The sequence below is a fragment of the Desmodus rotundus genome, chromosome 8 (genome assembly GCF_022682495.2).
Source record: "Desmodus rotundus isolate HL8 chromosome 8, HLdesRot8A.1, whole genome shotgun sequence".
Taxonomy (NCBI): Eukaryota; Metazoa; Chordata; class Mammalia; order Chiroptera; family Phyllostomidae; genus Desmodus; species Desmodus rotundus.
The window spans coordinates 109,030,958-109,043,566 of NC_071394.1; the positions used below are offsets into that span (position 1 = coordinate 109,030,958).

Here is a 12,609-nt window from a genome sequence, read left to right on the forward strand (position 1 = left end):
GAAAAAACAAGATCTTCAGGAATTATTTGTTAGTTTGGCTCTAGGCCCCAATTTCCCGAGGAATTCAAATGAGCTAAAGTCACCTTTAATTTTTTTTCCCATGACACATTCAGCCAACATAAATGTCATTTAATTATTGAAAAATGTACCCAGCGCTGAGTGGTGTAAGCCCAGCCCTGGGGGACTCAGCCTGGGATCGCAGGCTTTTCAAAGTTGTGAAAGATGAGTGTTGCTTCTGTCCCAGCCTGCTGCTAACTAGCATATATTTTTTTAAAGCTGTGATCCTCTAAGACACGGGCTAAGAGAGAACATTTGTATTAAATCAAAGATGCCGTATAGATATTCCTGGGTATAATTATGGGAACATGTCATTTTAAAATAGTTCTCTTTGAACAGAGAGCCTTCAACCTTTCTAGGTTAGCAGTGGGGGTTGGGTGGGGACGTCTGCTCCACCATGAAGAGGGAAGTGACTCCATGATGTGGCTGTACAAGGGTCTTCAATTCTGCCCCATAAAAACATGCGACAGACGTGTTCTATCTTAGCAAACTTGCAAACAGGGAAAAGACTTGCCTCACTAAATAATTTACTTAAGAGCTTGGTGCAGGGCTATTATTTGTTTTCAAAAGGTACTGGTCGCCTTCGCCCCCGGCAATGGGAGTGGCTGTGCCCCCGGCTTACCTGGTGGCACCTGCATCCCAGTCTGCCTTCTCTCTACAAATGACGAGAAAGCACAGTGAGCTCAGCTGGCTCTCTCCTTGCACACAGGTGCTTCATTTTCTCTGTGATCACCATGCGCCAGGAGTCAGTAACTTAGGAAATATGAATGAGGGATGTGGGATTGAGTCCTTCAGATGTCAGGTTGGGACTTTTTTGTTGCGACACAATAAATACCGAGTACTCACAATGTTCTAACTCATAGATGATTTATTGCTTTAAGTAACTAAACAAGAAAGAGACAGGCTGTTGTTTTGGTCAAGACACCAGTTGTATCTACTTAAAGCCTTAATGATACTTTCTGGACAATATAAACACGTGATAGCATACATGGGGATCAACTTGGCCAATAATACACTGATTAAAATAGCACACGACAAGGGCACCCAACCCACTGGGGTGCCCTGAATGACAGAAAGAACGTGAGTCACATGATGTGCTGAACACAAAACCTTAAAAAAAAATTGGCATTAATGCTAACACAGAATACTTTCTCGGACATTCTGCAAGGGCAGGTGCACAAACAGAATTACCTTTCATTTCCAGATTGCCAGCATCTATGGGAACGCTTTGAGAAAAGCCAGGAGGTGGGGCACTTCCCCGCCTCTAATGTCATTTTCTTTGCCAAAGCAGCAGGGTTCGGGGGTTTGGGTGAAGAGCAGCTGATAGGGCTCCAGGGGTTGTTACATTCACCAAGGGCCCGCAGAGAACAGTGAGGATGGACACCGCCCCGGCAGAGTGTGGGAATGAAAACACACAGCCTTGGTTTGTAGCCTGGGAGACCCATGGACTCGACCCCGATGCTCCCTGGAGGCCCTAGGGGGCGGACACAGGCACTGAATGGTCCAGACCCTCCCACTGAGGAGTGGTGGAGCCAGGGCTGGGCCTTCAGCCCTGAGGTTTAGAAGAAATAACCTGACCTCTTGCATTCTAACACTGGGGCATTACAACACATTTCAAATGGATGTGCAGAAACCAACACTGTCAGGGAGCTGGCCCTTGGCAGGCCTATGCGAGCTCACAAGGAGAGGTCAAGCCAAGCCAGAGGGTAACGCAGGACACCAGGGCTAAGCAGCCTGGCTGCCGGCACAGTGCCTCGGGTTGGCCAGCGTATCTGGCCTCAGTGCCAACTGCTGAGACTCAGTTGTCTTCCGCTGTCTCTGCAGCCACTTCCTCAGCACCTCCCTCCCTGGCATCCTCGGCAGGACCCAAGTGCCCCTCGCAGCCCCCGGCCGGGGCCCCGCAGTGGCCGGCAGGACCGTTCTGCACGGCCCCACCCTCCACAGAGAGCCAGCCATCGGGACACAGCTGTTCTCCCATGACCTCTTGGACGGGCGCCTTCAGCTCCTCCGCAGCTCCGTCGTCCTGCTGCCGGCTCAGCACACAGTTGCCCACGTCTCCAGCCTTGGAAAACTGGTCTTCTAAATTCTTGTCGTTTTCTTCTGCTTGTCGCTTGTCTCTGGCACTGAGTTTCCCTTTGGATTTCCTCATCTGCCTGCTGTGCATGTCTTCTCTGGAGAATCGCCACTGAAACTGAACGTCAGAGAGGGCGGGGATAAATAAATGCAGGCTCCGTGACCCAGGGCTTCACCTGAACATCTCACCCACGTCACTTCTCTGGAGCAAGACGCACAATTCCCAGCACCCCTGGGGTGGAGCAAACTTCAATCGCAGCCCAAACACAACACACCCACCACGAGAGCCTGCTTGATGCCGTCCATGGTGTGGCCCACGATGTGTGTGTATTTTAGAGGTGGATGGATTTCAGGGTGTTGTGGGGGTCGAGGGGTACTTCTTTCAACTGGTCCCAAACTAAAGGCCTGGAAAAGGAGGTCCTGATAGTCTATCATCTGGATAACCAGCATGGGGAGGGGACGTGGGGGGTGCCCCTTCTAAGCGTCAGGGCTCCGAGCAGGCTGTGGATTACCAAGCCCTGGGCCGGGATCCCCTCACCTGAGTTAGAAGGGTACCAAGTGTGGGGTGCCTGGGTCCCCCTGTACTGGCACGCTTTCTGTCCCAGCTGTGGGGACTGCTGTCTGCTGACAGCTCCCACCACCTCCTGGGGCAATCTACAGCCAAGGACTGGTCCAGGCGGGGCATAGCGGCCCATCCCTCCCTGTCCCAACTAGTGACAACTCTGAAAGGACATCTCAGCTCCAGAGCTACCCGGAGGGTGGGCCGAGGCCACTGCTGAGACAGCACCTCAGCTTAGCTCCCCAACCCACTCCTGTACCCTGCTGTCCCCACAGGAGTTGTTCCTGAGAACCTCCCCGCCCCCGAAAACCTCCACCATCCAAATATGTCTCAGACCCTGCTTTGCAGGGCCTGACCTGCAACCAAGCATTTCCCTACACGGCAGGGACGTCAGCAGAGGCTCTGCGAAGAGCCAGGTTGTGCAGTCGGTAGCTGAGCAGCGCAAAAGTGGAAGTATTGGGGCTGTGGGGTGAGACCACATGCATGAAGAGTCCCAACTCCACCACGCGCCGGCCTCGCTTCTCAACCTCAGCACCCTCATCCATACGGTGGGGGCGGTGCCGCTAACTAGAACCGAGGATAGAGACTTGATTTTCTCTGAAAGCACGGCCAGTTAAGTTTTTCTATAAAAGTCAGATAATATTTTATATTGGCTTTGTGGGCCTCGTGGTCTCTGTGGCAACCATTAAACTCTACCCTTGGTGCAGAAAGGCACTCCCAGGCAATATGTAAACAAATGAGCGTGACTGTGGTCCAGTAACACTTCATCTACAGAAACAGGTGGCGGGCTGCACTTGGCCCATGAGCTGTGGTTTGTCGAGCCCTGCCTTACAGGGTATTTATGTGGTTTCAATGATGTGATAATTCGTGCCATGCGTTTAGCACTGTGCCTGGCACATAATATACCAGATACGTTGCCGTCACCATTATTGACATCAGATGTAAGTTCCATTAGGCCGGGGCAGCCATCTGGCCGCCTCCATCCCTGGGGCACAGCACAGAGCAGCACTCAGAACCTATCTGTGGGAAACGCCACTGCGGGGACGGCAGAGCCCCGCCATGCCGGCCACACTGTGTTTCAGGGTGAACCAGTCCTATTTCCGAGTCAAAACATAGCTTAGGGTTTAATGAGGAGGGACGGGGGCATCTGCACGTTCTGTCTGGTTGGTCTCCAAGAAGAGAAATTAATTTAAGGAAGAAAAGAGTGGAAAACGTTCGAAGTCCTGCTGAGTCTGTTGACTATGTGAACTGTCTTAGAGGAAGACAGTTTAGCAGCCTGTGTGCTTGGAATAAATCTGGGCAAATGAGCTTGAGAAGATGTGGAAACATTGAAGGGTGTTAGAAAATACACCTTGGAAGATTCGGAGCCATGGGTCCTTGTCTTCATCAATGAGGAATGCCTTCTGTGGGTTAACGACTCAAAGAACTGCAGCCTTTCCCTTCCGCTCCCTGAGCATCAGGGGTCCCCCCAGTCCTCCTGAGCAAAAGCCCCTCTGGCCTCTGTCAGCCTAGTGGGGATCAGTATCCCCAGGAGGGCTTCCACCTCAGAGCGCGGGGACAGGGGGCAGTCCACTCTGGGCGGAGACCCACAGAGTCCGATGCCAGACAGCTGTGTGGTATACACTTGGGGAGCTGGCAGCTATGGGACCTTTAGGATGTGCCGGGCACAGAGTTGTGAGGGCACAGAGAACATGAGAGAAACCCAGAAGAGAGCGGGGCGGGTAGATGGGGGCCAGAGCAGGACCCCCACCGCAGGGAGTGGTCTCATCCGGGAGGAGAGAAGCATGTGGCTTGGCTGCCCTGCAGGTGCAGCTGTGACTCATGGTACGTACACCCAGGAGTTGAGTTTAGTTCAAGTTCCCACCACGGTCATTTCTTTCTACTTGAGTCACACCACGTTGGTTTTGCCAAATATGGACTCAAATCTCAGACACTCTGTGATTGAAAGAAAAGTAAACGGAGCCCTGGGTTCCAACGGCTTCCCGCTGGGCTGGAGAGGGGAGCCCAGGAATGCAACTGCGCCATGGGTGGAAAACGATTTTTTAAGGCTGTAGCACATTGTAAATAATTGAGTGCCTTGCTAGGAAAAACCAAAAATGTGCTATGTAAATTTTTAAAAATCTGCCACCTTTGCAGAATTTTCCGTGGCGGAAATCTATTTCCCCAAATAAAACATTTGCCTAAATACTCTCCGGGTTCTGAGATTGAACACATTATAGGATTCTTGGATTGAGCACCTTTGGACAAGGCTGGTAAATCTGAATATCCCATCAAAGATGAAGAGGAGCAAAGTGCACGTAGAGGCTACGATTTCACATTTATCTTGTCCTCCTACCCCCTTTCCCTCCCCCCCAAATCCCCAAAGGAGTTCACCTACGGTGTTGGAAGGGTTTTGCCCAGACACTCCTTTTGGGGGATTCTCTCTCTCATACTATAGCTGACAGACTTCCCTTTGGGGATGGTTTGAGCTGCTTCCACCTAAGCCACAGATTTCCAACAATGGAACTCCTCTACAGGCAAAGGGGTGCCTCAGACCCCCACCCCGGTGGTGCCCACTTTAGCAGAGACTGAAGCGGGCACCTCAGGTCCGTAGCCACTAGTGCAAGACACCGACTTGGGACTTCAGAGGCCCTGCTGCCGCCTCTGACGCCAACCCTCTGTGGCTCTCGGGCACAAGCAATCATGGTTCGTAACTGCTGCCTGGTCATGGGCAGCAGCTACCACTGCCTTACCACTCCAGCCCAAACGGAAGAGCCTTAAAGAGAAATCCATGTCCCCAAACACAGCTTCTGCATTTTTGCTTGTTCTTAGAAAAGCACCAGTTAAGCTTTCCTTATATACAAAACTCTGAGAGGCAGTCAGCTATCAGGTACCTCAGAGGAAGTTTTCCTTTTGCTAAAAGAAAGCGGTGAGATTGCTTCGGCTGAAAGGCCCTAACTGCTAAAGCATCAAAGCACTATAGTAGAGCAGCTGAGTCCCCGGTTCAAATCCCAGTTCTGGCACTTGTTAGCTTTCTGTCCCTGGGCAAGTTATTAATCTCTCCAAGTCTCCAGTGCCTCTTCTCTAAAGTAGTTGCCTCTGCAGTGCACGCCCCAGGGGCCTGACCACGTGCGTGGGTGAGAACAGCGCCCCCTGCAGTTGGGGGCTATACAACCGAGCAGCTTCCACCTGTGCCAGATTCTACCCTCCACACCTGTTACTCACTGACACAAATGCAGACACTGTCTCAGGGGCTGCTCTCGCTACATCAACCACAGGAGGCCTGTGGCTCCTCTGGACGCCCGGCCATGTCCAGTTTCCAGAAGAAGACCACATTTTTGTTGACCTCCTGATATAATGCAACAGAAGGACACAGACTGTGGAAAGGGTCACTTTCTCCAGGAACCTGCGCGGCCTGCTGGGCAGAGGACGATTCGGGAATGTCAGAGCTGAGCTGGATGGGCACCACTGCAGCCAATGTTTAATGTCCTTCAGAGTAAAAACAGAAAAATCTGCCAGACCACACGCCTTCTAGGATTGCACTGTTTTCTGTGTCCTCAGATGGGTCAGCGGTGCCATCTTGGACCCCCACGCTGGCTGGGCCCCGATCCCACCGCAGCTGTCCCCGGGCTGCAGTCAGCACCCAGGAGGCTCTGACCCGAGTCTACCCCTTCCCTCCTTCTCTCCTTTGCAGGGACATTCTCATGAAGCAGGCAAGTAGCAGCGGCCAAAACTCAGGGTCTGTACCATCTAAAAGCTAAGTGTTCCAAGTTGCAAAGGCTGAACAGCCTGTAGAATACCTGCCTAGGAGGAACAAACACAACCGAGGTGTCTACTATGTGTCTCACACAGTGACAAGGCTTCCCATTTCCCTGAGTCCCCAAAGCAATACTCTGAATAGGCATTGCGAGAGCCATTTTACAAAGGAGCTTGTAGGTTCAGAGAGGAACTTGCCTAAAGGCACACAGCTAGAAAACAGCAGAGCTAGAACCCAAACACAGCTGTCTCTGGCCCCACACTACCCTTCCAGCCTCTCAGCTCTGGGTGGATAAAAGGCTTTGGCTCTTGCCCTAGAGCACAGATGGCAAACACAAGGCCCTCGGGCCGAATTCAGCCCTCCTCCTTGTTTCTACCTGGCAGCATGCTGAGCTCTTGCTTAACTGTTGAGGAGTTACATTTATACAGTCCTAAAATTACATTCGGCCCTTTGCAGGCACCCGAGAGGTTGATGCGACCCCTGGTGAAAATGAGTTTGACACCCCTGCGAGAGAAGAGAGGAGAGGAAGCAAAGGAACAGGCAACCCACCTTTGGGTGGCTCAGCCCTGCGCACAAGCGCCTCGGCTCTCAGACTTGGCTACATTCAGGCGCATCTCCTAGGCCAGGCGCTTGATTCATTAGGCCCAGTGGTCAGCTAATGGAAGTCCAGATTTAACTGCCATTAAAGATTCTTTGGTTCGGTTTATTAAAAACAAGTATGTATACCGAAGGCTCCCTGACAGGCCCATTTTTTAAAAAGTCAATAATGATAAAATTTGGATGGAGGTCCACAGGTGAGCCTGGAAAGGGGCCTAAACGACTCAATTAAGACACAGGCTCTCAGACTGGAGCGGGCATCAGGCTCACCGGAAGGGCTGGCTCCCTTAACCAAATCATTCACCACATCAGACTCAGTGGGCCTCGGGTGGAGGTGGAGCAGGGGAGACTGCCTTTCTAAAGAGCTCCAGCCGAGGTTGATGCTGCCAGTCCAGGGACCACAGTCTATGAGCCACCAAGCTAGGAAAGGCATCTGGGCCCTTCAGCTGTGTGAGAAACAGCTGGGAAACAAGCACATCACCCGCCCTGCCAGGCCTCTCCCAGCCTCCCTCCCATCTCCACACCTGCCCCTTCACCCCCCTGGCTTCTCTTCCCACCTTGAGCTGGGGACAGCCACAGTCTCTAACAAAGAACAAAAACTGCTCCAGATCCCAAAGCCCAAAAAGATGACATCTCGGAAAGCGAGAAGAGGAGAGGCAGGGATGTGGCAGTCCCTGGGACAGTGACAGACTCCAAGAGGAGGCCCGTCACATCCACACTGAAAGGCAGGCGTTCCTGTCTGGAGGGCGGGCTGGGTGTCTTGAGCAGTAGCAGAGGGAGTCTCGGAATGCAGCCGGCAGGCTGCTGGTGGGACCGGCGCTGCACCACCGATGCCGGTCTTCCCTAGCAGGGTGTCTGGGTACTTGGTTGTGCTGCCGGGGCGACACCACGAAAGATTCCAAAGAGCTGTCCGTGTCAGAAATAACTGCGGGAGTGGAAAACAGCCCTTCACTTTCCAGCAGTGCGTGACCAGAGTTCCGTGTCAGCGGGGGCTAATGGATTTAATTCACACGTTTTAGAAACTATCTGGCCCCATTTCAGCTGGGTTAGCCGAACGAGACTTCTCTGGAGCAGCCGCCTGTCATCTTTGAAGGAGTTCATGTTTGCCTCGAAAGCCGTGCTCACACACAAGAGGATTCTTTCAAATGCTGGCAAGGCTTCGTTAGAGAATTTGGTCCATGCCGCTGATGAGAAGAGAACTAAGTGTGCTTCGTCCTCGGTGCGTCCATCTCGGGGTTTCTTTCCTTAAAACTTTAATGGTGGGCATAATGGGTATGTCCCAGCTCAGAATTTTGATTCCTCATTGGCTGATTCAACAAATATTTGTTGAGTACCACCTAAAAGCTGGGTACTGGGCGCACCGCAGTCAGAAAAAAGGCCTGTGCCCTCATGGACTGAATCTGCCAGGACAGGATAAGCTAATGAGCACAAATAACCAGAGGAGAGCTCTGAGAGAGAGGAGTGTGGCTCTTCCCGGGGTGTCACACGGTCCCGAGAAAATACAATGGAAGAGAGTGTCCTAGGCAGAGGGGACAGCCACAACAAAGGCGCTGAGGCAGGAGAGGCACGGAAGGGCAGGCCAACAGAGCTGGAAAGCAAGAACATGGGGACTGACCACACAGCGACTTGGGGACCACATTACAGATTTCCACCTTTATCTTTTTTTTAAAAAAAAATTGATTTTAGAGAGAGAGAGGAAGGAAGCGGGGGAGAGAGAAACATTGATTTGTTGTTCCACTCACTATGCGTTCATTGGTTGATTCCTGTATGTGCCCTGACTGGGGATCCAACCTGCAACCCTGGCACATTAGGATGATGCTCTAACCAACTGAACTACCTGGCCAGGGCTCCATCTTTATGTTAATGCAAAGCTTTAGGACCGTTTTAAGCAGTGGGTGATGCGATTCAATTGGCTTTTTCAAAAAAAACACTTGGTTTCTGAGCAGAGAACACTTTGGAAGGAAGACCTGTCATCAGGAGACAAAAGTAGTTGAGGCAAGTGACAGTGAAGAGGCGTGGAGGACTCTGGACCTCAAGCAGACATGTTTCAAGGATTGACTGAATAGGGGCAGGACATGGGGAGAGTCAAGGATGGCCCCTAGGTGGCGGGTGCCTCTGGGTTGGTGGTGGTCCATTTCTCTCGGTAAGGGGAGGTGGGCCAGCTGTGGGGGAGGGGCAGTCACGAGGTGCCCTGAGATGGCTGAGCAGTGACTGGGCAGGTGCGCTGGGCCTCAGGGGAGAAGCGAGAGCTGGAAATGCAGACACCACGGTCATGACCCAGAGGTGCCAAGTGAGGTTCTCTCTCTCTGGGATGAAAGAGACTTTCTAAGGAAGCGGTAAGAGAGCAAGAGGAGAAACAGCGCCGGGTCTGAACCCTGAGGAACCCGGTGGAAACCCAGGAGAGTACGGGTGGAGCCAAGAGAAGAAGGTGCTTCAAGAGGAAGAGGCAGCCGAGAGTGTCAGGGCTGCAGGGAGCTCAGGCGCCATCAGGACTGGATGAGGTTACTGCCACCCTCACGGGGGTACAAGACCTTGTGGGAACAGAACACCCACCTGAGTCTGCTGCGGAGCAAATGACAGGGACGAGGAGACGGAGACAAGGAGTCTGCTGCAAAGTCCCCTCTCCGGGACTGCACTAGTGGGTGACCCCTCTAGATCACACCGAGAACAAGTGCTCGGGACCCGCCAATCCGCGCAATGAGTAGGGGATACATGAGCACTTTCCAGGAGAAAGCAGCCTGCCCATATTTGTGCAGTTCATTAGGACTGGAAGTCTCCGTTGACCAGAAAATAAGCGACTCCCGTCCTCTTTAGACTTTCCCCGAGGAAAGTCATTCTGCCTTCTTACACCAGCTGTAAAGCTCTACCTCAAAAACCTCCCCGCCCACTCCGGTTCCCACTGGCCATCCTGTTCCAAGATGCGTGGCCTGAAGCAACATCACGCCGCGTGTCTTTGCTGTGGAATCCATAAGCACCACAACCTGGAGAGCAGCCAAGAAAAGCCAGCGCTGCCCTCGCCCCCGCCCCCTTAAAGGCAAAAGAGGGTTCATTTGGGTGTCTGATGGAGACCTTGCCCGCACTTTTGCTGAGTGTCAGTCTGTGAACACACACAGTCCCCTGGAGCCTACAGCTAAGTCACAGCTGACAGCAGTCCTGGCGGCTGATCCATCTTCCAGCCGGCGGCTGCCTGCTCCTGGTGGTTAATGGTGGATTTGGCGGTTGCCTTCTGGTTCTCTGCCACTGTCACCTGTCACATTAGTGCATCAGAGCTTGGAGAGAGACTGGCCTCTGCACTCCACCCCATCTGGCTTCACGGCACCATTTCCTTGGCGTTCACCCCACAAACGGGTTCCCCTTGGATTTGTTGGCTGGTGAGGGGCTGCTCCAATCTGTTCACTCGCGTGGTGCTCCTGTCCAGGCTCTGTGTCCACAGAACACGAGGAGCCAGGACTGGGGAGCACAGGACGGTTCCAAGGGTGAGGAGAGAGCAGGCCCAGCAGGCTCGCGGGAGAGCATGGTCTTGGCCATCAAAGGTGGGGTGAGCTGGCTCCAGGTGACACCTTTGACTCGCCTGCCTCTTCCTGAGCAACTGGTCCACGGGAACCGCACCCACCAGCAACAACGCATGAGGTGTGAAACATCGGAATCACCAGACACAGGGGAAGGACCTGGGCTCGACATCACCAAACATGGGGAGTACTCTGAGAATGGCCACCTCCTCCCGGTGCAACTGAGTTTCCCGGATGCCTCCTGAAACAGCCAGGGAGGGGAAACAAGACCTCGGCGACCTGCAGGGCAGTCTGACCTGCCTAGTGAGGACTCACTGCTGCAGGCTGAGGCTGACCTTGTCTAGACCAGCCGCTGTCACTCAGAGGCTTTCAGGTTGGGGCCTGTCAAAAAGGAGCTCTAGCAGGGTCTGTTTGCCAAGATCACCAGACTTCTGATGTCCTGAGGGATGCGACAGGCAGCCTGGAGCTCCAGCCAGCGGGTAATGAGATGCAGATACAGACACCGGGCCTGAGCTCCAGCCCTGCCCCACGCACATCCCATCAGAATGCAGCTGACTTCATGCCCCTGTTGCTAGCCCAGCGGGAATATCTGGCAGGCTGGCGTGTCCAGAAGAACCTCTCTCCTCTGCCCTTCTGGCTTGGCCAGCAGCAGGACACTGGCAGACAAGGCCCTCCGGTGCCCTCATCTGTCCCATTCTGGCAGCTTCAGGCCAGATGCAGTTTGCCAAGGGGCTCAGGTGTCCTTGGGCTCAGAGCTGCTGGCAGTTGGGGCAGGCTGCTCACCCGACTGCTGTAGACAAATGCACTTGAAGGTGAAGCCCTGCTAAAGAAACGCGAGGAAGGCCATCAAGGACTTACCCTCGACTCCTTCTTCTTGATTTTCTGAGGTAGACACGGTCTCTGAAGAAAGACAATCTGCTTGGTGGATATGTTTCCCTCCCTGTAAGACACACGGAGCTGAGAGTGAGTTAGGTTAGACCTGGGGGAACCCCAAAGCTCACAGATGCCGCAGCCCCTAACGTCACCAAGGCTGACCACACACAGGAAGCAGAGCTGCCACCAAACAGTGAGAGGTCGGAATCAAGAAGCCCCCCGCCGCTCTCCCACCGCAGACCATCCACCTTTGCTCCTGGGGGCTATCTCAAGGGCTCAACAAAAGCGTGCTGGGCATCCCTGCAAAGTCAGCTTCACAGCTAGAAACTCCCTCCCCTTGGTGTGAACTAACAGCTAGTATCTTGGCCAAATGACAAACTGGCTTCTTTAGTGAATCACAAAGGGGCGGCAGGCCTCTCCCCAATCTGTCTTTGGGGACGAGCCCTGGAGGGGTCTGGGATGGGCAGGAAGATGAGGACCTGGGGGAAGAGCTCTGACCAGCAGCCACCACGGGCAGCGCAGCAGGTGGAGGGCTGGCTGTGCATGCGTCCCAGCGACAGCCCGATTCACCACCACTGAGCAGCAGGGCCACCTTGCTCCCGCAGGTACACCGATGAAGGCGGCCAGAGAGGCAGGGAGTGGCATTACCCAAGCCGGAGAGAGGCTGCTCAGGGGCCCCGCTCATCTTTATGGCCCAGTGTGTGCGCTTTTCTACCAAGAAGGCAGGCCCCCCCCTCCCCCGGGAGCTGCCTTTAGCGATGATAAAATACTGTAAAGCGGGGGACATTGTTTTTGCCCCGCCCCCGCCCTCTGATCACGTTCTTAAATCTCTGTTTTGCGACAGTCTTCTCTGCTGAGGCAAGGGGTCTCCACACGGGGTGTCAGAGGGTCAGAAGGGAGAGGACTGGTATTTCCTATGTTACTCCGGGGCTGGGCTGGGCGAGTCCACACACGACGCCTCATTGAGGCCTCCTCACGGCGTTCCCAGGACTGTGAGACACCTTTACAGATGGGAAGTGAAAGCTTGTTTGAGGCTCGAGAACACACAGCCAAGATTCAAGCTCGGATGTGCCTGGTTCGGAGCGCTCTCCCACTCCACCATGAGGGGACCTTTACGGCACAGGGAAAGTGGGGGATTAGGGAGAATTATTTGGCAGGTGTTACTCTGAGACAGAGGGACAGAGACCTCCCTGCACCCTCTGGGC

General features: G+C 53.7%; 1 protein-coding gene across 1 annotated transcript in view; it reads right to left on the reverse strand.

The window, feature by feature from the left end:
* Positions 1-912: 912 nt before the first annotated feature.
* Positions 913-12,609, reverse strand: part of RFTN1 (raftlin, lipid raft linker 1) — a 187,548-nt gene continuing 175,851 nt past the window's right edge. Inside the window, exons 9-10 of the mRNA XM_024566000.3 lie at positions 11,390-11,471; positions 913-2,248 (exon numbers count right to left, since the gene is read on the reverse strand). Of these exons, the coding sequence (XP_024421768.2) occupies positions 1,856-2,248; positions 11,390-11,471 (475 nt within the window). The 3' untranslated portion in view covers positions 913-1,855. The remainder of the gene's footprint in view (positions 2,249-11,389; positions 11,472-12,609) is intronic.